Source organism: Pezoporus flaviventris, unplaced genomic scaffold (genome assembly GCF_033815535.1).
Source record: "Pezoporus flaviventris isolate CSIRO_AGI_PZ_B2104156 unplaced genomic scaffold, CSIRO_AGI_Pfla_v1 ptg000143l, whole genome shotgun sequence".
In the NCBI taxonomy this organism is placed as follows: Eukaryota; Metazoa; Chordata; class Aves; order Psittaciformes; family Psittacidae; genus Pezoporus; species Pezoporus flaviventris.
In genome coordinates, this window is record NW_026892691.1 from 1,578,343 (window position 1) to 1,601,611 (window position 23,269).

The following is a 23,269-nucleotide window of genomic DNA, read 5'->3' on the forward strand; positions in this document are numbered from 1 at the left end:
ATCCTGAGCATCAATCACAGTTAGCAGCCTCAGAAATCTCAGTTGTTCAGCCAATTTTTATTATGTTTTCAATTTAGCCATATTACACAGCTCAGTCACCAAGCCTAGCCCACAGAAATACTTCTTTAACCTCTCAAGAACTGATATGCAAAAAGAAGAAGAGGCCAGAAAGGAGGTCAGTGAAACAACACTGAGCTGCATTTGTCTACTGGCAGGCGTGTTTATGATTTACTATTCCAGTTCACACAGTCAGTGCAGACCCCACTGCAGTCTAGTAACTAGAGAATTTGAAGATGGTTACATACATGCATCTTTCTCCCAAACCATGCCCTTTCATGTGAGTATTCAATATATGTGACAAGCAGAAAGTCTGAGTGTAATTAGTCCCTGAACACTCTCAGAGGCTTCAGAAGAGCACAGACTCCATGAATTCTGTTAAAACACACAGGCATTCCTATTTCAGTCATCTGCCACTCTGACCTCCTCCTCCAGAAGTATATCTAAAACTCATTCTAACATTAAACATTAAGAATTATTTCATTCTACTTACAGTAGAAAGTAAGTCTGGATAAAATTATGAGCCAGGTACGAAGTACAGTTATAAGCATGGCATTGGCTATGCACAACCTCACTGAAAAGTTTTGTTTGAAGACACATCAACACTGTGCTAAAAAGTAAAGTACGTTGTAAAGCACTCTAGGTCTAGATGTGGAAAACCCCACAATATGCAGACAAAAACTCCTTAATTAAGCCCAGTCACAAAGAGAGTTTAACTATGTAAAGACAGACTTAGGTAAATAAACAGGAAACTTGAATTCTTAAACGCAGTTGGGTTCTCAGGAGTGGAAAGCATGCTAGATTTTAAGCTTCCCTCACAAGTACTTTCTTGAAAGGGTTCAGTCTTAAACAAGGTGAATGTCCCAGAATCTCTTTCAGGTCTAAACTGTCAGCAAAAACCACAGCACATCAGACTTTACATAAAATGTAGCAGCAACCACTGCTTTGACTGAGAACATTAGCTGTTAGAACATTAACCTAGGACAGGGAAAATCCAGATGTCACTGCCTTTCTGCCTGAGGGAATTCAAACTAACATGTCCCACTGTGGGGAGAAGATTCCATCTACCAAGCTGCAGGCTGGGATGATAGGATTCTCCACCTCTTCTGTTGAAGAGGTACCACCACTCCTCACCAAATAATTAACAATCCATTGGATGAGAGAAAGAGAGCAGGAGTGAGCATGACTTTTTAACTTGAAAGTCACGGTCAAGCTGCTGAACCATCTGTGTTCTCTGTTACAATAGTGAGATAAAGTATGCATTAAACAAAATGTCTTTGGAGTAACAGCTGGAATCTAATTCTCTCTTCTGAGAAGAATCATGAGGCACACCAAGAAAGGGAAGTCTGCTGCAATGTTCTCATTGTCACTCATTATTTGACAGTGTATTGGTCTTAGGCTTTCACATTTCATACTGATTTTTCCTTCTTATGAAGACTACCAGCCAATAGCAAAGTAAATTGTAAGAACAATGCAGAAAGTATTAGAAATGATAGAGTCAAATTAAGATTAGTATTAGAATGATTTTTTTCAATATAAAATGTGTAACTTCACTACCTGTGCTCTTATAACTTTGCTATCACCTTAATATAGGTATCACATTAATATAGCACAAAGTATTATATGCCAGTTAAAGACCAATGACAAGGATGCTAACAGCATGAGTTTCAGAATTACATGGTTTTGGGAATGCAATCATTCTACTTTTGAGATAGCAGTTACTGTTGCAAATACATATATTACATATGTACTGGGTTTTGGCTGAGATGGAGATAATTTTCTTTATAGCAGCTCCTGTTGTGCTATGCTTTGCATTTGTGATGGAAACAAGTGTTCTGCTGTTGTTACTGCTGAGCAGTGCTTATACAGCTTCAAGGTTTTTGCTCTTTCTCATACCACTCCACCAGCAAGCAGGCTGGGGGTGCACAAGGAGTTGGGAGGGGACATGACTAGGACAGCTCACTCCAGCTGACCCAACGGATATCCCAGACCCAGAGCATATGAAAGCTGGAGGAAAGGAAGAAAAGGAGGGATGCTGGGAGTAGTGGTGTTTGTCTTCCCAAGTAACTGTTATGGGTGATGGGAGCCCTGCTTTCCTGAAGATGGATGAACATCTGCCTGCTCATGGGAAGTGGGGAATGAATTCCTTATATTGCTTTGCTTGTGTGCACAGCTTTAGCTTTACCTATTGAATTGCCTTTATCTCAGCCCAGGAGTTTTCTCACTTTTACCCTTCCGATTCTTTCCCCAGTCCCACTGTGGGGGAGGGAACGAGCAGCTGTGCTGGGCTGAGCTGAGCTGCCTACTGGAGCTAACCCACAATATGTAATATAAAGACGTGTAGACAAGGTCTTCAGTGGCATGGTTTAGTGGTGGACTTGGGAGTGCGGGGGTAAGGGTTGGACTTGATAATCTTAAAGGTCCTTTCCAATCTCACCGTTTCTGTATGTACACATATGCATATATACAAATTGAACACACTAGATATTTCTAAGTTCATATTCTATCGGCATTCTAAGAATGAAGTAGCTTTGCAGAGGAGGGTGAAGTAATGGTGGTGTTAGTGGTTGTTAGAGTTTTTTTAACTTATTCAATGGTGGAGAATAACAACTGAAGTTAACTGATCTGTTCAGTATCTACAGGAAGTCAATAGGTAAGCATGAAATGATAGATTTCAAGGGTCTCTTTTTGCAATGATAAATTCTAGGCATTCTTTGGTTTTATTTTCAATAAAAAACTTAATTCCTCTAAGTATGGGTCCTTTCTTGCTGAGAAAAAAAAACAACACATAAAGCACCAGAATGAACTTACATAGAGAAACTAAGCTTTCATGAGCATTAATTCTAACCTGAAAAAAATGAGACAGTAGTTAAGTTTTCAATACCTATGCAAGATTCAGTTCTGTGATGTGATAGGAATTGAGGACATCAATTCCCTTCTTTTCAAACTTCATGGTTCAGCTATTCGTTGCCTACACAAGGGCTCTCAACCAAACTGGAGACTAAATGCAGCAATTAGCAACCAAGCAACTAATTAACAATCCTGAAAGATTAAGACATATTCTAATGGCTTTGCTGTTCAGTCCTGCATACCACTCAAATCAAGGCCAATTTAAAAATGAAAACAAGACACTGAACACCAGCTTTACTTGCTCAGCATTTATAGTCATGCCACCTTATTTTTATTAATAAATCTATCAGTAACTAAGAAAAAGAAGTTTTAGTTATATACAAAATCATGTCGGGTTTGTGCAAATTTTCTTCTGGAATCAAAGGAATGTTTGGAGATATTTTAGTGTTAAAATATTGATTTTAATAGATGAAAGATTGATATTCCAGTGACTTCTTAAAAAATAAAGCTCTACTACATCTAAATCAAAACAAGTCCAACAGACTTGTGTTTATACAAAAATGACTCCACTTTAGGAGAGAGAAAATACAAGACTACCTTTGTCCTCCAGAGATCTGGTATCTTACTGGAAACTCTAAAGGCATTAGTAGAACCAGGACAGCACCTGACAGTTAATTTTATTAAACTTTCAATTCCTATTGAGCTGGAAAATTTTGTCATATTTGCATAAACATATTTCACATCTTAGAATGTTCTTTGATAGTTCATATTTCAAAATATTACTTCTAGTTCATTTATAACCTTTCAAATCACGAAAGCTATTTACATAGAACACTAAATGGCTATGGTTCCTTTATTTACAAAAATAGCTTATGTAAAATAATTGGAAACATCAAAAAATTCACAGCATATAGTTTTAAATATATATTAAAACAATAAAAAGAAAACTGCCAGTGAATGGGGCTCAAGCTTTGCTTCCTAACCTGACCCAAAAGCACTATGTTTAACAGCAAAAGTATCACAATTGACATTGCCATGCAATAAAATGCAAGAAAACTTGCTTGGCATACAGAAAACAGCAGAATTCTTTTATGCACAAACATTCCACTTCATCAGGAAGAGCTCCAGCCACACTGCCCAAGTGACAGAAAGCAAAAGCAGGGACTGGGAGAATGAAGAACCACCTGTTGTAGGAGCAAATCAGGCTCAAGATCATCTAAGGAACCTGAAAGTGCATAAGGGCACAGGACCTGACAAGATGCATCCGTGGGTCCTGAGGGAACTGGTGGAGCAAGTGGCTATGTCATCCATCATATTCAAAAAGCTGTGGCAATCTGGTGAAGTTCCCACTGACTGGAAAAGGGGAAACACAACCCCATTTTTAAAAAAGGAAAAAAAAAAGGACCCAGGGAACTACAGGCCAGCCAGTCTCATGTCTGTGCCTGGCAAAATCACAGAGCAGATCCTCATGCAATTTTAAACACCTTCTTAGTCATTGAGTTGACATGTTTATCCTTCAGCCTGTGTCCAGATCCACAAAAAAATCTTGTGGAAAAGGTGGTAAGGTCTATGCAGCATATCCTAAAGACAGCTAAGCTTTTAAGCTCAGTTTGTTCTTGATTTCAATCAAGAACATTTTCTGTGGTTTACAGAAAAGACTAGCTAATGAATCATACAATTTTAATGAAAATCAGATTACTTTTGGTAAAAGCTTGGGACATGGCCTAAGGATGACCTTATCCTTCCAAAATCTAACATGATAAACTCCAAACACAATTACATTTTATCTCCGTCCTCTGGGCTGACCTGATTAGCATTAAAAAAACCCCTCCTGTTCCCATTAATAACAGCGAAGAAGCTCAGTAAACCCACAAGGACAAAGGTCCAAAGAGCACCCAAGCAGGTAGAAATTGACAGAAGCTGAAGATGGGATAGGGAGGAGAGAAAATGAAAATTTTCACTGTTTTGAACTGTGAACAATTTTAACAGGCAGCCCAAACTCTTCCAAGCCAGGAAATAGCCACAGACACCTACAATTTAATTTGCATTTTAGAAGAGAACAGCATTGTTAGTGCTGAATAATAAATTTTCTACTACTTTTTGCTGTGTATTTGAATAAGGAAGAATCCTTTTTACATCATAACAAATTCTTAGAGCAGGACTGGTTCTGAAGTAGGTTTATGCAAATCATCCAGTCAGCGTGGAGACTAAGAGTAACCTAGGTTAGATCAAAACACAGGTAATTCTAGCAGTTGTAGACTGAATCCTGAGTTCTGAAATGGTGAAGACAAACGTATAAGGTTTGGATATCCAGCTCAGCTAGTGCCACTGTGATATCTTTACTCAATTTTCATCTCATTTTATTCAGTACCAGAGTACAGAACAGGAAACAACTGGCATTGCTAAGACCGTAAGCCAACGAATCCATGTGCCCATGAACTACGAGGGGTTGAACAAACCCAAGCATCTGGGGCATTCCCGTTTCTGTGCCTTGCTTTGTGCAACATAGAGCTGTATGGTGTCACACTGATTGTGTCCGATTCTGACCCTGGACACAGACATCCCTCTCAAGAGAACTTAAAAAAATTTTTGATCCCCCTCAGAAATGACTTTTTGGATGAAGGAATTCCCAATTGTATACTGTGGCCTACAGATAATTTCCTGAATCTGGCCTCAAACTTCAATTATCCCTCTGAACTCTAGCATACTATTTGCCTGTCCACAAGGGTACTTGACTCAAACTTCTTCTGGCTCTACTTGGTGCACAAGACATTGCAGACAATCAAGACACACACTCAACCCAAAATGCTTCACACTGAACCTAGGAAGTCACAAACAGTAAGGTATACTGAAGACCAGACTCCAGCTATAACTAGCAGAAGGCTACTGCACAAGATGTAGGCCAATTGTCAGTTATATGACTACTCAGAAAACAAATCTCTTTATACCTTATAGAAAGCAAAAAAAAAAAAACAAAAAAGAAATCAGTCTTGGAAAAATGTCTAACTGCGTTGGCATGGTTTTAGAATTCTCAACTGAAACAGCCATTCATTCCAACTAACAACAGGTTGTCCAGTCTAAGTAAATTTTACATAGATTTATTTAAAGCATGGTACTTGCTTGAGTATTTGCAGCCAAAGCAGTATTTACCTCCTCTCTTTTTTTTTGGACCCATTCCTTATGCTTCTCTTCAGCTATCCTTTTCCTCCTTTCACATTCTTGCTTTTGCTTCATCTTCTCAAGCTGTATATTCTTCTCCTAATTAAAGAAAAAGTATACATCTTAAATCTGTGGTGACCGCCTACACCAATACACTCAATATTGGAAATAGTGCTGCAGTTAAAACAATGTAACCATTAGACTTAGATATTTTTCTGTCATTAAGATTTTGGAAAAGATGGATGAAAGTCAACACAAATATTAGGAAACGCAAGTGTGAAATTTTTAGAATAAGAACTGGAAATAAGTATTTCCACTTGGAGCATTGTGTGCAGTTCTGTTGTCCTCAACATAAGGACAGAGAAAGACCTAGGACTTCACAATTTCTTCTTAGGATACTTTTTATATGCAAATGTAGTAACACATTTTTATATCACAATTACATACTTTGTTCTCTTCTGGCATCTTACAAAAAGGTTGATTGATATAAGCTGTTTGAGTTGCATATATTGCAGTTTAACATCTAATGCTTTTAAAATCTTAAAAATAAATTTTAAACCATTTACCTATTCCACTGATTTCTACATGGCTTTAAGTAATGCTTATCCTACAACTGTTCTTAATATATGAGGGATTTCTTCTCGATTACATTTAGTACTGTATAAATGCTATTATGTGATACACAAGAATAAATTGCTTTGATTACTCATCAAGACCATGCGAGAACTCCATACACAAACTATATGTTTTACATGACACCAGAAATTACTTTGGCTCATTTTTTGTATTTAAAAATTAAAATAGGGAGAGATGAATTGAATCTAAAGGGAAAGTCATTAAATGTGTGGTGAATATTAACAGATCATACCATATTCCTCAAGTTTAACAAACTATTCTGGTGTTATGCTAACCTCTCAACAACTGTTCCAGAACCTTCCAGCAGTGGGTGTTTTATAAACAACACAGAACAGCTGTACATTATTCACTTTACAGCTAAAGACAATCACAGAAAGGTTAGGACACTGCTCAAGATCAAACAGTAAATCAGTAACTGAAGTGACAAATGATCTAATTTTGATGTGATTGTTCTAATCACTACTCAATACTTACAGTATCATCTAATCAACTGCAGCTAGAAATACATTAATCAAGAAAAGATACAGCTTGCACTTAATTCTGCCCCAGCCCCAGTATTCAAAACATGTAATTTGCAGGGGGGCAAAATATAGAAGGAAGGAAAAATCCTGGGATAGGGGAACCTATCCTGGGAAAGGACACCAAACAGTTGTATAATTACACATTAAGTGGGTAACAACACTGTGCCTTATATCTAACCAAGTAGCTTGGCACACTTACACCCAGCACACACCCTGTCGTGTTTTACTACCTGCGTATGTACTCATGATGAAAATTAAGGTACCAATTATATAAATGCTTGAGTACTTTAAAGTCCCATTACCTGGGAGTTGGATAAGCAGAGTATTAAGCATGTGTGGAGCATAACACTCAGCAAAAGAGAATGCACGTAGCGTGAATCACGTCAGCATTGTCAAACACAAATGCTTCAGAAGCCCAAAACACTAAAAAATAATGGATAAAACTACTTGGGTTTCCACAACCCAAAAAAAAAAAAATAATTCCTGTGCTTGCTCTCTTCTATTAGACTTAACACTGAGCCAACTGCATGTATTCACCTCTGTAGCTCTAGCTTGTAAGCGGGCACGTAGCTCCTTCTCTTTTCCAATGAACCATTCTTCCCATGGTGAAAGGTTATCTTTCAAAGGTGACTCTTTTTTCTCTTCTGCTATGTCAGAGTCTTCAGCCTTCCTGAATCAAAATGAGAAATGTAACAGAACATTACCTATATTTCATTGAAAACTTAAGCAGTGCTGCTGCCTTGCAAAATGACATTCTTTTTATGGCATATTGTGACAGCAATTCCACCATTTTTTTACTTGCTTAGCAATCCCCAGAATGAATAAATGGCATATATAGTGCACCTCTGACCACCCCCCTTATCTTCTACTTAGTAAATTCTAGCTTATTAGTCATTTTTCCCCACCCTGTTCCAAACCGTGCAAGAGATTTAAGTATTACCTCTTATGAACTACACAGAAACCACAGAAACTAACACCAGAAACATCAAAGTGTTACCTTCCTTCTCACAACCAAGGGAACCAAAGGAAATCAACATTAACACCCTGTTCTTGGTCACAGAGAGGCTCCATGTACAAAGTGGCCTTTAGCATAAGCAAAGGATAACCGTGAATGCTTTTTCTTCTTTCATGTCCTATAGAACTGGATTAATGATATCAAACAATCTCAGTATTAAGAATCCATTCATTCTAACAGGTAAAGTTGTCCACCCTAAAAACCTTTCACAGGAAACATACTGTCATGGTTTAAACTCAGCCACACAGTCTCTCTCTGTCGTGGTTTAAACCCAGTCAGGTAATCCGTTCGCTCACTTCCCCCCCTTTCGTGCCCTCCCCCTGCTCTCGGAGGGACGGAGAGGAGAATCAAAAGAATGCAACTCCCACGGGTTGAGATAAGAACAGTTTAGTAACTAAGGTATAACACAAATCACTACTGCTACCACCAATGATAATAATGATAAAGGAAATAACAAGGGAACAGAATACAACACCTCACCACCCGCTGACCGATAACTCGCCTCCCAAGCCCGACCAAGCTCCGACCGATACCTCCTCCAACCCTGCAGTCTCCCAGCCCTTCCGGCTAACTCCCAGTTACATCCTGGGCATGACGTGCTGTGGTATGGAATACCTCTTTGGTCAGTTTGGGTCAGGTGTCCTGTCTCTGCTTCCTCCCTGCAGAGCATGAGGCTCACAAAGTCCTTGGCCAAACCTAAACATCTCTATCAGCTCTGTTCCCAGGCCGAAAGTCAAAACACAGCACTGCACCAGCTACCAAGAAGGAGAAAAATGACTGCTACTGCTGAACCCAGGACACTCTCTCACTCCCCTCCTTTCTCCCCCTGCTCCCAGAGGGATGGGGAGGAGACTCAGAAGAATGTAACTCCCAGGGGCTGAGATAAGAACAGTCCAGTAACTAAGATATAACACAAAACCACTACTGCTACCACCAATAATAATAATGATGATAAGGGAAATAAAAGGGAAGAGAATACAACTGCTCACCACCCACTGACGGATACCCAGCCCAACCGTGCAGTGATCTAACCCTTCCGGATAACTGCCCTCAGTTTTATATCCTGCGCATGATGTGCTGTGGTATGGAATACTTCTTTGGTTAGTTTGGGTCAGGTGTCCTGTCTCTGCTTCCTCCCAGCTTCCCCTTCTCCCTGGCAGAGCATGAGGCTCACAAAGTCCTTGGTCAGAGTAAACGTTACTTAGCAACAACTAAAAACATCGGTGTTATCAGTGCTGTTCCCAGGCCAAAAGTCAAAAACACAGCGCTGCACCAGCTACTAAGAAGGAGAGAAAATGACTGCTGCTGCTGAGCCCAGGTCACATACTTAACAAATGTGGCTTGCATACAATACTTGATGATATTATACAAGGTTCTATTAAACTTTTAATAGGATATCTTGCATAACTCCTAACTTCTGTACTCACAAATAATGCAGCAATCCTAGCCCCAGGCAAGAAATATCTTTTAAAATATTCCATACATGAACTATTTCATATATAATACAGTACAATCAGCTCAAAGTCAATGAAAACTGAGAACGTGCCAGTAGATTTCTTTACAAGATTCCTTCAATCTTATACAGAATTTTTTATTTACAACTTAGCAGTGAAACTAGACTTCATTTTAGTATTTTATATGGATGTATGGGTTCTGGAAACACCTACCTACTTCACTACAGTGAGTAATTCTGTTTACTGAATTCAAGTTACAGAATAGGCATCCAAACAAGCATATTATGTTAATGCTCCTGAAATAACTTTTAAGCATAAGATATCTGTTTTTAATCAATATAAAAGTATTACATATCCACAGGGAACAGCAATACTCTGTTGCCAAACCGTTTTACATCCCAGTACTCTTTAGAATATACTTCTGTGACATAAAGCATTCGGGGACAATGTCATTGGTCCTAATGTCTATTATTGTTACCCACAGGTGTGTGTGTGAACATGACTATTCACTGGCCAAGCCATAACATACCCAGGAGAACTGACTCACAGTGAAACTAATTCGGAAAAGGGTTGTTTTCCCCTAAGAGAAACCCTCTTTATATTGTGCTGCCACAGAAATGTAGCACAGTGGAACCAGCAGGACACCTTGACACAAAGACAATGCATGGACAGACACAGCACAGTCCAAGCACTCCCAAGCCCAGCATTTTCCAGTACTTCCTGCTGCACACCAGGGCTTTTATGCTACAGCATTAACAAAGACCTAAAAATTAACACAGTTTTTAAACAGATACATATAATAAGGGATGCAACTTAAGAATTCATAAGAGCACATCTTGTTAGAAAACAGCTCTCTGAAAGTTTATTAAAGAAAAAGATAAAAGTATTATGCATTCAAATTTAGGAAACCAACACAACTTTGTCCAGACTTGACATTTTGGGCAGGGATACTTCCTCAATACATTCTTTCGCTCTGCATGATTTGCATTGAGACACCTTCTACTAGAATAATGCTGACATATTAAACCAACCTGAGAAAAATACTAGTAGGACAGAAGTAAGAAAAATAATATTTACTGTGTTTTCTTGTATCAGTAATTACAAAGTGGAAGCTTTTGACTTCTAAAAGAAAAAAAAAGTTAAAAAGAATCAGAGTAATGTTAAAAACTTGCTGTATGCAATAAATAAGAATTATCAGAAAATGAAGTTAAAACAGAAGGCAACACAAGCTCAATATGAAAAACTGCTAGGCGACACATTTCTCCTCTCTGCACTACTGTGTCTAAAGCTCTCAGGTGGCACTGTAGCACAGACCAGAATCCAATCCTTCAATGAGCATCCAACTACACTCTCCCTGCACACCAATTATGTATTTCAAGCTACACAGACCCTGAATTTCATGGGACCATTTTCTGAAATGCTAATATGTTCACAGCTATGACCTTCTTCAGAATAATTAAAAGACTTAATGTACCATATGCTCAAGTGCACATTTCTTTTTAAATAAACATCTTAAATTAGATCCTTTTGGCATTAGAACTGAAGTCTGATTAACAGAACACTGTGATTATCATTTACCATATATTCACTTTAGTCATGCCATCAAACATAACCCTGATCCATAATGAAAGTATGAAAATGCCTAACACCGTTTCACAAGGCTGAAAACAAGGCCTTTCTCTTTTGCAAATATTGCATTTCACACATTAAATGTCTGCCTCCGGCTAATTTTTGTGCAGTTTTAAGAGGACAACAACAAAAAAGACTCTGAGAGAGTGTGTACATATTGCGGAGGGGGGTGGGGTGGGGTGGGGGGTAGTGGCTGTAAGAAGTGGGTTTTATTATTATACTTTTCAGATCTTGGCAGTCATACAAGGAAACTGCTAAATGAACATTTAGTAGACACTTACTACAACACAGACCAGTATTATTCAGATGCAGTGTCTGCATGAGCAAAGTCTATATTGTGCCCGCAGAGTTTAACGAGATTGTTTAGGCTCAGGCCCTAACAGAGGTCGTCTTCAGTCATATCTTACCGCTGTCAGGGAATACGGCAGCAACAGGCCCTAAAATTGAGAGCTGTCTCAAACAGCATCTCAAGCTGCAAAGACATGCAGTGGTTTGAACCGAGTGCTACAGAACTTCAAAGTACGTGAACATTGCTGCTCGCTGGGAAGGAGTAAAAGGAGAATTAACAAAACCTGAAACAGGAAGTACTATAAGCTAGTTATTATCCTTCTCAGTCTGACGCTTCCCTGACTACATTTGGATACTTTCCCTGGACTTTTAGCATCTTTTTCAAGACATGCTTGTAAGGAAAGTTCTGTGTGGTATATATTCCTCCACTGCCCTTCATGGAAGCTTGAGAGCCACACTGAGACCCTGCACCCCTGTGAAGTTCAGCTTCCTTCATCCCACTTGCTAGTAACATCCACCATCAGTTACTGAACAGATCTGCAAAGTTTCCATTGTGAAGAGAGTATTCCAGAATAAGACAGGTGCTCCCTGCTCTTCCCCCTTCCATTTTAAAGGGAGAAATAAGAATTATTTATCCTCCTGTCAGGCAGAGCAGATCCCAAGGAAGGAAGACATATTAAGTTTGCATATAATTAAAAGGGAATGAAATTAAGCCACGGGAAGAAGACCTGTGCAATGCATACACACAAAACTGCTTCTAGCTAGGTACACCAGGCAAACCAGCTTGTTAGTTTCTAAGAGCATTTAAAAGGATAACAACAATGGATGTACTTCTGAAAGTTGCAAAGACCCTGAGGATCAGGCTAACAGCTTATAAGTATTTTATAAGCCCATGAAAATACGTAGCTAACAGAAGGTCCTTCTGTAACCTGCAACTTCCTAAGATACCATAAAAACGAAGGAGCTGCCTAAAGCACTTATCTATGCAAACAAATCTATATTTATGTGAAATAACCTTCCGGCCTCAAGCGGAGGGAGGCGAGTGCAGGAGTCCGGCTCCTCACACGAAGGCCGGCCCCGAGCTCCCTGCTCGAACCCGGGCCCGGACGCAGGGGTTACCTATCGCCTCCCCGAGAGGCCGCCGCCCGCTCCTCCTCCTCCTCCTCGCCGCTCGGGGAGCTGGGGGGGGAAGCGGGAGCGAGCGGGGAGCTGCCGGAGGGACTGAGGAGCTCCTCGGAACTGGCAGAGGACGGCGGGACGAGGTGGACGGCTCTCCTCCTCCTGCCGCGGGTCCGGGCGCCGCTGCTCATGCCGGCGAGCGGAACCGGGAGTAGAAGACAGCACCTAACAACAGTCAACGGCTTCTTCCCGCCCGCCACCAGAGAGCACCGCTCTCCCGGCGGCCCCCGCGGCTCCCTCCTCTCCCCTTCCTCCTCCAAACGCCGCCATGGCAACCGGGACGCCCCGCCGCCAATCTTCTCGCCCGCCCGCGGCGCGCCCCGCGCCTGCGCCGGCCGCGCCTTGCCTCAGCCCGGCTGAGGGGGCCCGCGGGCCCGTGAGACGCTGTCCCCGTTGGTCCGCATTGGGCTCTTAACATGAGCTCTGTACAGCTGTTCTTTCTTCCTGAGGAACAGTTTTGCACATTTAGCCGTTCAATAAACGGGAACCAGCAACCTCACGCGTAAATGATGATTTCCAACATGTCAGAAGAACATAGCTAGCGTTTTCCAACAGCCAAGCCCAAGACAAGTGACACCTAAAATAACGTAAGCTGATGATTCAAGCATTGGAGACAACAAAATACCATTAGAATGTAAATTTCATGCCAAGTAAAGTTACAACAAGAAAACTTCACATCAGACTGACTTCTTACAAGGCTCACAGTGCAATGCCTCAGCCTTGTTAAACAGGAACCACGTATGGTTTTACATGAATGTCTGTGTTTGTGCTGCATGCTGCTAAGACATCCAGGAAGTAGAAACGTTTTTACTACATGGTTAAACAAGCACTGAGAGCAAAGCTCCAGGTCACGGTGGGAATGAAAACTTCAAGTATTTCAACAAGGCAATTTCAAACCATCTGAGGAAGGCTTGAAAACCTTCCCTGGCTTTAAAGCCCAGCTCATAGTGAAGACTGGCAACAGTCTGGGAGGACAAAAAAGTCCTGTCTCACTGAATTGAGGAATTCTGGAGCTCACTGCACTGGGCACCTCTTGCTTCTGATGGAAGACCCACAGCTGCTACTCTGGGATGGCTTGAAACTGGGAAATGAGTATCTCAAGGCAACACAGCAACCAGCTGCAATCTTTCCAAAGACACGTACATGAGTCTTTCTCTTCCCTCCTGGGAAGCCCCTCCTTGGCCATTCAAGAACAAGAATTGGGCAAGTAGCTTATATTAAGAAACCTCAGCATTGTAACAAGGTTTATGCATTTCAACAACCTATAGAGAGGGAGGTAAAAGCCAATTCACCTTTCAGTGGATTGAGGCATCGCTACTGGAATAGAAGTGACGTATAAAATAATACCATTGTTATCCCTCTTCTTACTGCTCTGCCCAACTTGTCAAGCCTGCTCCACAGCCACTCTGCCCTAGTTAATAACACAGGCATGGTAAGAGCCCAAACAACGTCCTTTGTTAAATAGTAAGGATTGAAACAACAACCCTGCAGGTTCAGGTACACCACTCCTATGGCCATAGAAGGCCTGACAAGCAGACAAACAGCATGTTACGAGGACATGCTTCACAGCAAAACCTTCATTCTGTGAATTTAGCACCATAATAGGAAAGCCTCCCTCTAAAAAACATCTGCCCTGGCAGGAATTAATCTCCAACTCTGCTGAAGCCTAGGGCAAAATGAAACCGACACAATGAAGTTGCTGCAAATAACTGAGCTTAGTTAATAAATATATATACACACCCTTATGGTTGTTACCACTGTTGAAAAAACAGCTTATTTTCTCACCAAAGAAATGGCAAAAAGTACATTCAGTCTTTCAGTGCTAACTGAACCAACACCATCATAGACTATGGAGTAAGTACTTAAAGCTATCTAGCAACAGGGAGTTAAATTCAGAGTAAAGACAGAGTGATGTATTCACAGACCTATACTTTCTGTCTGTTCAGTCATGCCAATCAGCATGTCTGAACATCCAAACGCTCCTGACAAATTGCTCACAAGTAACCCCTAATTGCCATCCACAGAAGCTGAAAAACCATTTAACATAGAAAATGATGTTAAGGAAGCAATTTTACAGGTAACTAACACAGAAGAGAATTAAATTCTAGGCATAAATCAACTACCCTGAATCACTAACTACCCTGACAACTGTACGAAATACCTGAATTTGCCAAATCTTCTTTATGGTAACAGTTGAAATTTAGAAATTGAACTATAATCTGATCAGCTCAGTCTCCAAAAACTTATGAGGCATGAGAAGGAACCTCTCAGTTCAACCTGATTAGTACTACACAGATTTAATAAAAAGAATCAGATCTGATTCTTTTCAGATTTAACACTTAGTTCCACCCCTACACACAGGAATACAGAAAAAGCGTAAGAATAAAAAGTAAGTACTAAAAAACTCACCTTACTAAATTCAGACACAAAATAAGGCTTAGACAAGATGCCTAAAGTTTGAAAAATGTGTATCTTAGTTTTACTTGCAACCTGGAAAAAAAAAACAAATCAAAACAAACAAAAAAACTACAACAGAAAATTTGAACCAAATATAGCCAAATTTGCCTCACTGAGTCTTCAGATATTCCAGTGTAGGGAAAAACAATGTGGCAAGCACAGGAGTGAGGAAGAAAACTACTTGGCTCGTGCTGTGTCAGGGCTGAACGAGCCCTGCCTATACTTGTCTACTGGCTATTTTTGTGCCTGCATTTGTAGTTCTTCTTGAAGAGAGGCTGTGGAATCTAGAAGACAATAAATTGCTTCAGTTTTCCTTCTTGGCAGAGTGTATTAACATCTCTGTGATACACCATGCTCACAGCCCTCCTCCTTTTGAACAGCCTTCGCTTCTCTAGCTCATTCATGCTCCTGCACAAAGTCTTTTTCTCTTTAAAAGCGTCAGGAACAGATTTACTTGCTCTTTTTTGGCCTGAAATTTTGAAGGCATTTACAGGTTATGCTTTTGTTACTGGAAACCAGTGACTCACTTCTCATTTTGTTACCCTAAAGTCTAAATGATTTCCCCACAGTAAATGCCACAGTGATTATTAACTACTATTTCTTAGGTAAAACCTAAATTTATAGTAGTGTTGTGCCATGAATGCAAGATCTGAAATGTGTCCATTCATGCTCCAAGTTCTTATAGTATACAACAGTGAAGAGCAATTTGTGATGTATTATCCCATTTCAGATTTCACTTCCTTAATTACTGAATCATCTTCAACTGAAAGTCAGTACTAACAGTAAATCTGTCAGACTCTACTGCATGGTATGTGAAAGGCAATATTAAAAACTCTTCCTAAAAATAAACTTGTTATGCTAGCACTGAAAGATCAAAAACAACTGTGTAATTAAAAGTTATTAAGTTGGGAGACACAGCAAAAGAGGCATTACCTGGTAGCTGGATTTCTCTGGGTTCTTCTTGTGTGACCATCCATAGGTGACAGGCAATGCTGAGACAGGCAAGTTTTGCAGCACTGCTTCTTGGTATGTTGATTTCAGTAGCTACTGCCAGCAATCTCTCACCTCTACCAGTAGATAAAACCTGTGTGTGTTGGAAGACACTGGGCTGACAGCATTAAAAGATAACTGCTAGCATCACTGTAAGTCCAAAATCAGACTGATATACAAATACTGGAACACCAAATGGATCACATCTGAGCATTTTAATAGAATTTCAGTGAGGACTCATTTGTAAAACAGAGGAAGAAATCAATGCATACCAAAGAATATTGTTTGGAAACACAACAGGCTTTCTGAAAGCTGGATGGTTGGACTTCCTTCCTTACCGATTATGAAATGGCAGCTGACATTTATTGTCCTTTTTGAGAAGTAATCCCGTGGGAAGTATTCCTGTTACCTGTGAGTGGCTGGCCGATAGAGGGAGCATGGAACAGGCTAGGCTCTGACAAAACTATGGCTTTAAAAAAACCTGCCTGCAACTCTCAGCATAGAAATAGTACCAAAACCAAACTCATCATCTGTATATTTTTCTAAGCCATTCCAAAATCATTTAAACTCAAACACAGTATGTGTTTTATGACTGCTTCATAAAAGGGCAAGGACTTCTCTGAAGGTTTTAACCTTTTGCATGCCAAGAGTCAGCATTAGTCCAAGATCAGAAATCCACTTGTAAATGGCAACTTTCTTATTTTTTCTGGCAATTGTTTCCTGAAATTCTCACCACATGTAGCAGAGAGCAGATGACAAATTATTTATGCTCAATAATTTTATATGTGAGCCATTTTCAGCCTTAAACTTTTGAAAAATTGAGAAAATAACAATCAATATTCATATACCCTTTATTTGCTTCAGTGTAACATTCCATGCTAATTGCAGATGTAATATTCATGAGTGTAAATATAAGAATTAACAACTCGGGGTTGGTTTTCTTCACTTTTGCTTTACATGTGAATATTTTGGCTTACAAAATTAACAGAATACAGTAAATAATCCTCCCATACTTTATACAAACTACATGATTTTGATATACAAGGATTCTATTTTTATTACAGTGACAATATACAACCATATCTATTTACAATGCAAAAAGTATATAAACCACATTTTAAACATTCTGCTACTGGCAGCCACTATTGTTTAGGAGGTAGCTTTAATTAACAAAATGAACTGAAGCCACATTTCCCATCATGTGTTCTATCAAATAATTTACAATACAAAGATAAAAATTCATTGTATGAACAGTATATACAGTTTAATTCTCAAAACAGCAATCTAGCTTTAAATCTTAATGAGGATGTCTCCAGAGTAACTGGGATGGCAGTGGATTTGCTCTTAAATTTAGTGTATTGTTCAAGAAACATACATATATTTACTTAATCATGCATTCATAACTTTGGATTAATCGATTTCAAACTAAATATAGATAAATGGACTGCTGATTGTACTTAAATCATTTGGGTCTCAGGACTTAAATGGTTTAAAACTATTGCACTGATTTACATGAAAATCAGTGACTCTGCACAGTGTACTTCACTCTAAGTAAAATAATTGGAAAAATGCTTTTCTTTACTGCAAAAATGCTTTCCATTTTCCCTCCATTTGCTAAAATCTCAGTCTATTCATAGGTATTATTGCAACACTGTAACATTCTACAGGCTGCAGAGTATTAGCTGGTCTTTCTGCAAAGACAGCGGTGTACAATGACAGCACCGCTAACACCCCCGATGCATCAATACTCCTTCCAACAGTGTGACCTGGCTGCCTAATACTAAAGCAAGTTCCTGTGGTTCACCTGAAGTCATGCATCATCACTGGAAAAATGTGTTCAACCCTATTATTCCGGACAGCTGTTAATATTCTTATTTCATCATCTACAGGTATTGTGGATTACAAGTGCTTGATTGTAACAAAACTTTTTTGTTAAAAATTGAGTATTCTGAAATACAAAATAAACATGGTATTCCTATATTGCTGTCACAGTTATGTGTGGGAGAATTAATCCCTTTTTTGGCCCTGCAGTAAAATTCATCCTGAGATTCAATGCTGAATACACTATACAAAGCTAGCAAGAGAGGTTTTTTGCTCAATTATAGAAAAGTCACATTTAAAAATAATTTCTTTTACTACTAAACAGCTGTCTTTTAAATTGTGCTTTGGCAGGAAAAATGAAAAAGAAATCAACAGAACGTACCTCACCAATAGCAGAAGCAAAGTACAACTGGAGTACCATGTGGAAACGTATCATTAGCATGTAAAAAAATGTATAAAAGAAACCACTATTGTGTGGAAAAAGAGTAAAAATATTGGGTAACAAATTTGGTTTACCAATTATTTACAGTCAGGGCAATCGATTAATTTGTTTCATTATTTTTTCACGTATGGCTCAAGAAATTACTGCCCACTTCCCTTCTTTACAAGTGACACTAAACAATGATTACAAAAGTGTTTCCTGCTCGGAAAGGTCAAAACAGGCAACAGTCTATGAAGGATTATACCTCTTTATTAGAACAGCTGATGGCAAAAGGCCTTTTCAGTCTTTAATTCTTGGTATGTTGTAGGCATAACGAACCAAAGGGAACCCTCGGCTTTGGTAGAAGCATGCACGGCCACAGGCCTGCACTTGGTCTGAGCTGTCCGACACGAAGGAGTCGTCCTCATCCGCATAGTCAGAGTGGGCTGACTGGGTTCCACAGTCTGACCAGTAGCCATCCGCCCTTTGGCAAGGCACCACTGCCAGTGCGGGGCAGCTGTGTGATTTGATCAAGTGTTTACAGGGCACAGTCTTGGATAACAGGAGTGATTCGCAGCATTCACACACAGCGATGTTACCCTGCAAGTGCGTGTAGACACCACAGTCATAGTAAAAATCCTGCGTCACACAGCCCCCTTGAGTGTTGACAGCTATTGCCACTGCTCCATTCTTCCTGGTCATGTGGCGCCTGAGCAACTTCCAGTCTTCCTTGAACTTCGGGTTGAAGAACACGTACAGGACTGGATTAAGGCAAGCAGGCAGTGGGAAAAATATCAAAGTAACAGACTTCATGATTTCAGGGCTGATAGAAATCGCAGTGATCAACGGTGCAAATGAGAAGAATGCAACAGGACAGAAAAAGATGCAGTTCGTGAAGATTAGCCAAGCGACATGCTTAATCATGCTGGACTGTGAATTTTCAGAGAGGTCCTCTTTCTCCAAGTTGCAATACAGTTTAGTGTAGATAACAGCCATTAGCAAAAATGCTAATGAATTCAGGAGCACTAAAGTTACAGTGAAACCTAACAAAGGTGTTTCTCCAGTGGGGAAGGGCAAACAAAGGGGTGATGCTGAGTACTCCGCTTTGTAAAATAGTGGTAAGCATCCTGCTACCATGGCACACAGGAAAGCAAAAACTGCTGCAACCTGAAATTGTTTTTGGCGATTGCTTTTCCCCTTTTTAATGATCTCCTTCGCAGAGAAGCTCCGTTCAACAGCTGCCAACATCAGGAAAAAAATGGCACTTTCTGACGAAAAGACGGCAAGAAACCCAGCCGCTCTGCAACCACTGCCAGTCTCCCACCATATGCCAAATTCAGCAAATCTTCCCCAAGAGACAGCATCCAAGAAAGTTAAAATACCAGTATAGACTCCCATAAATAAGTTAGAGATAGAAATCAGACCTATAAACAGTTTAGAAGATGGCAATGGAGTACAGGATGCAAATATTGTTAACATGACAAGCAGGTTGAAGAATAAAGCAACCAAAAAAATGAACCAAACAGTAAGTCGAATCATCCAGCTGCCCAATAAATATTCACAAGGCTTAAAAGCACCTAGAAGAAAGAAAAAAAAAAAAAAACAAACAAAAAAACAAAACAGAAGGACAAGCAATTTAGGAAAAAAATTGTGCCTTAATAAGCAAGGTTTTCAAAAGGTATTACGTGAGCAGTCCTCATTAATTCATGAATAGAGCACACATCTGAACTGCTAAACAGGTCAATTGAAAGTAAACTATTCTGCTGAAGCTATTTACTAATTAATTATGCCTGAAATAATAATTACAGTGATGAATGGTCACTTGAGAATACTTCATGTAAACAAGCTCCCTAAACAAACTTAATTACCTTTCAGCTACTCAAAATAGCTTTCATTAGTGCCAGGTAAATACCTTTTGTTTTCTTTAGATTTCATACTTCTTTTAAAAACCACTGGTACCAAATAAAAGCTAATGTTCAGAACCAACTTGCAAAGTGAAAGAATTTTTTAGAAGTAGCATGTTCTCTTGAAAAATGACTCGCAAACATGCCTTGTGGAGCAACTTTTGGTCACAGGGAAGCATCTGTAAAACAGCTGACAAATTCAATTTATCAGCTTTAACAGGGACAGGAATTCACCACAAGCCCTCTCCCCAACCCTTGTCACTGAAAGGCACTGTGAGCTTGGAAAGCCATATCAGGAAAATGATTTTTTGCTGCTTCTTCTTTTGCCACTTAAGAAAAATAATAAAATACAGCCAACAAGAAAAATAATACGAACTGAGACAAGGAGGAAAGGTCACTGCTCCTGCTTACCCCTTTAATCCTTCTAATTGCTATTTATTCCATAGGGAAATCCTACTGATTTTAAGTAACAATTAGAAGAGTTTAACCCCTCCTACATCCCCATTAAGCACTGCTAATTGTCCGAAGCACAATAGTTGGGGATCTCTCCCTGCGGTCAGGCACTCTGGGAGCTGAAGGCAGAGCAGGAAAGCCCCAGACTGTGCTACCACCTCAGGCTGGAGCTTCGGAGCTGGATTCAGCCTATGACTCCTGGCTCTGCACAGCTCATGCTCTCCCTTCAGGCAGGTGAAAGGTAAGTACAACCCATCCCTCCTGCAGGCTGGAACAGCAACGAGGCAGAATGATTAAATGCCAGCACAAAAATCTCCCAAAGCATAAAGCAACTTCCAGAAACTACTGAAGTGACAAATCAAAAAAGAATCTGCTTGTTTGTTTAAACGAGCAAGCTTCATTTCTGGGCAAGAAATAATGGTGCTAACTGGATTATCAGATCAGTAAAATCCCTTTTTTTTACAGATATTTCTAAGACATCCTCGCCAGAATAATTATTTTTACGGGACATTCATGTGATGCAAAAATACATGCTAAGCTGAATCTACTTATAAATGAAAACGACTTTCACCTTAGGAAATGTAAAAGTGTCAGTGCTGTGCTTCAAAAAGCACTTTTCTAGTAGCTGTGCAGCGAGGCATCTTTGGAGAAAAAAATCCACCACATTTTCCTGTCTTTCTCCCAGGGTCTAGCTATCCTGAGAGTTAAAAATTACCCTCCCCTTTAAACAATATTCCCAGCCCACAGGGGGAAATTCATGCTGGGAAAGAAGAGTTTCGTGGCTTTCAGTGCTATGCTACTTGAATGCCACTGTTCAGCAATCCATTCCTGCCATTAGGCAAAGCAGAAAGTGGATCTACGAGATGAGCAATGATTCAGAGCTTAGACGGTGGGTGGAGTGTCCTACTTATGACCAAATGACAGCATGGTATAGAAAACAAGTTGTTTGGGAGGGACTGGTAAAAAACAAGGCAAATTGTGAACTTGTAGAACACGCTCTTCCTTCCTTTTAGACCTACAGCATCTCTGGCATGGGCAAAAAGAGAGAGCTAAAAGCTTTAAAGATTTAACCTATGTAACACACCATCTGAATTCTCATTCTGTGAACAAAAGATCAAAAGCAAATAAGCAGCATTGGTCAAATTATTTCTCAGATTACATATGGCTACATTAATAATGTATTTTGACTTTCTGACCACAATTTTCTTTTGGTTGTGATTAAGAAGTCCTTGGGATATTCTGTATACTAAAGCCAGAGCTAGTCAAGAGATGAAATGCTGACAGATTTTCATAATGGATGTAAAGCACCAGTTTAGGAGAAGAGAATGAAACAAAACTTGGAACCCCCCTGCTCATCCAGTATTAACTTCTGTGGAAGTATGCCGTTCCCCCTGTCTGTGTGCTCCTATTTGTGCAAAGATGAGGGTATAAGAAGTACAGAAGGAATCCTCTGGAGAGCCCATGGCAAAGGCAAGGTTGTAGGGCACCACAGCAAATGCTTTCAGAGCCAAGTAGAACCATGTGTGGAAATTTGCAGTTTGAGGAAGATAAGCTGAAGGGCAGCAATGAAGCTGCCAAGGATGGAAATACTTGTTTGCAAGATCAAAGACTTTCAACACTCCTGGGCTGTTCAAGCCTGAATTGGAATAGTTCTGATATGCCAATAAGAATACTCATTGCACAGGTAGCTGTAGCAGTTTAAGATGCTACCTGTAACAGCCCTCTGCTGTCAGTTAATGCAGCTACAGTAGGGCTGGGGAACAGATTAGCTGAAGTATTCCCCATTCTCTCTCCTGCAAAGATAATCAAGTTTAGTTAAAACCACCCATGACAGTAGTTTGAGTTAAGCTTTTAAAGCACAGGCTGACTTCACATTGAAGCAGATGAGCATTCGTACAGGCATCTCTTTGGCAACAGTAACACAGAATTAGAGGGCAGTGCATTAAACACAGCAGGTTCTAAATACAAGCATTACAGTCTTGCTTGTTCTGCTTATGGAAACAAAGTTCTGTTTTTTCCTAGTATAGTTCTCCAGTATAGTGCTATGTGTCTAAAGCTGAGCCAAATCTTTGTGACTGTTCATCCAAAACAATACTGACATCAACTGAAGTTTCACTCAAGCTTTGTAGAATTTCATGTTCTGTGTACAGAATGACTAGGAGGAATGAAACATGTAATTCTGCAGACAGCTATTTGCATAACATCATGCTAAAGCACATAATAAGATTTACCTGTTGCTGGTGTACAGTGAATAATAGTCTGTCCCAGTTCCTCATTTTCCTCATTTCTTAGAACATCTGCATCAGCTGTATCCAAGTAAAAATGAAAACCAGGTTAATTGTAGGAAGAAAAAGTGAAATTCAGCAAAGCTGCCTAGGATGGAGGTAGCCCTTTGAAAGATCAAAGGCCTAACACTTCACCAGCATTCAAGACTT

At 39.8% G+C, this 23,269-nt stretch overlaps 2 protein-coding genes across 6 annotated transcripts in view; both read right to left on the reverse strand.

Annotated features, from left to right (window-relative positions):
• The window catches only part of CCDC34 (coiled-coil domain containing 34), a 31,874-nt gene extending 18,855 nt beyond the window's left edge, over positions 1-13,019 (reverse strand). For 2 of the 3 annotated variants that reach the window (XR_009747718.1, XM_061479158.1), the window contains exons 1-3: positions 12,729-13,018; positions 7,761-7,893; positions 6,058-6,165 (exon numbers count right to left, since the gene is read on the reverse strand). Coding sequence is in view for 2 of the 3 variants with exons in the window: in XM_061479158.1 (XP_061335142.1) it covers positions 6,058-6,165; positions 7,761-7,893; positions 12,729-12,919 (432 nt within the window). In the remaining variant the exon portion in view is untranslated. Of the gene's footprint in view, positions 1-6,057; positions 6,166-7,760; positions 7,894-12,728 lie in introns of all 3 variants that reach the window. The other variant, XM_061479159.1, reaches the window with a different exon arrangement.
• A 4,049-nt stretch (positions 13,020-17,068) lies between these two features.
• LGR4 (leucine rich repeat containing G protein-coupled receptor 4) overlaps positions 17,069-23,269 on the reverse strand; it is a 90,726-nt gene continuing 84,525 nt past the window's right edge. For all 3 annotated transcript variants that reach the window (XM_061479189.1, XM_061479188.1, XM_061479190.1), the window contains 2 exons: positions 23,066-23,140; positions 17,069-20,054 (listed from right to left, as the gene is read on the reverse strand). In XM_061479189.1, coding sequence (XP_061335173.1) covers positions 18,778-20,054; positions 23,066-23,140 — 1,352 coding nt within the window. In that variant the 3' untranslated portion in view covers positions 17,069-18,777. The remainder of the gene's footprint in view (positions 20,055-23,065; positions 23,141-23,269) is intronic.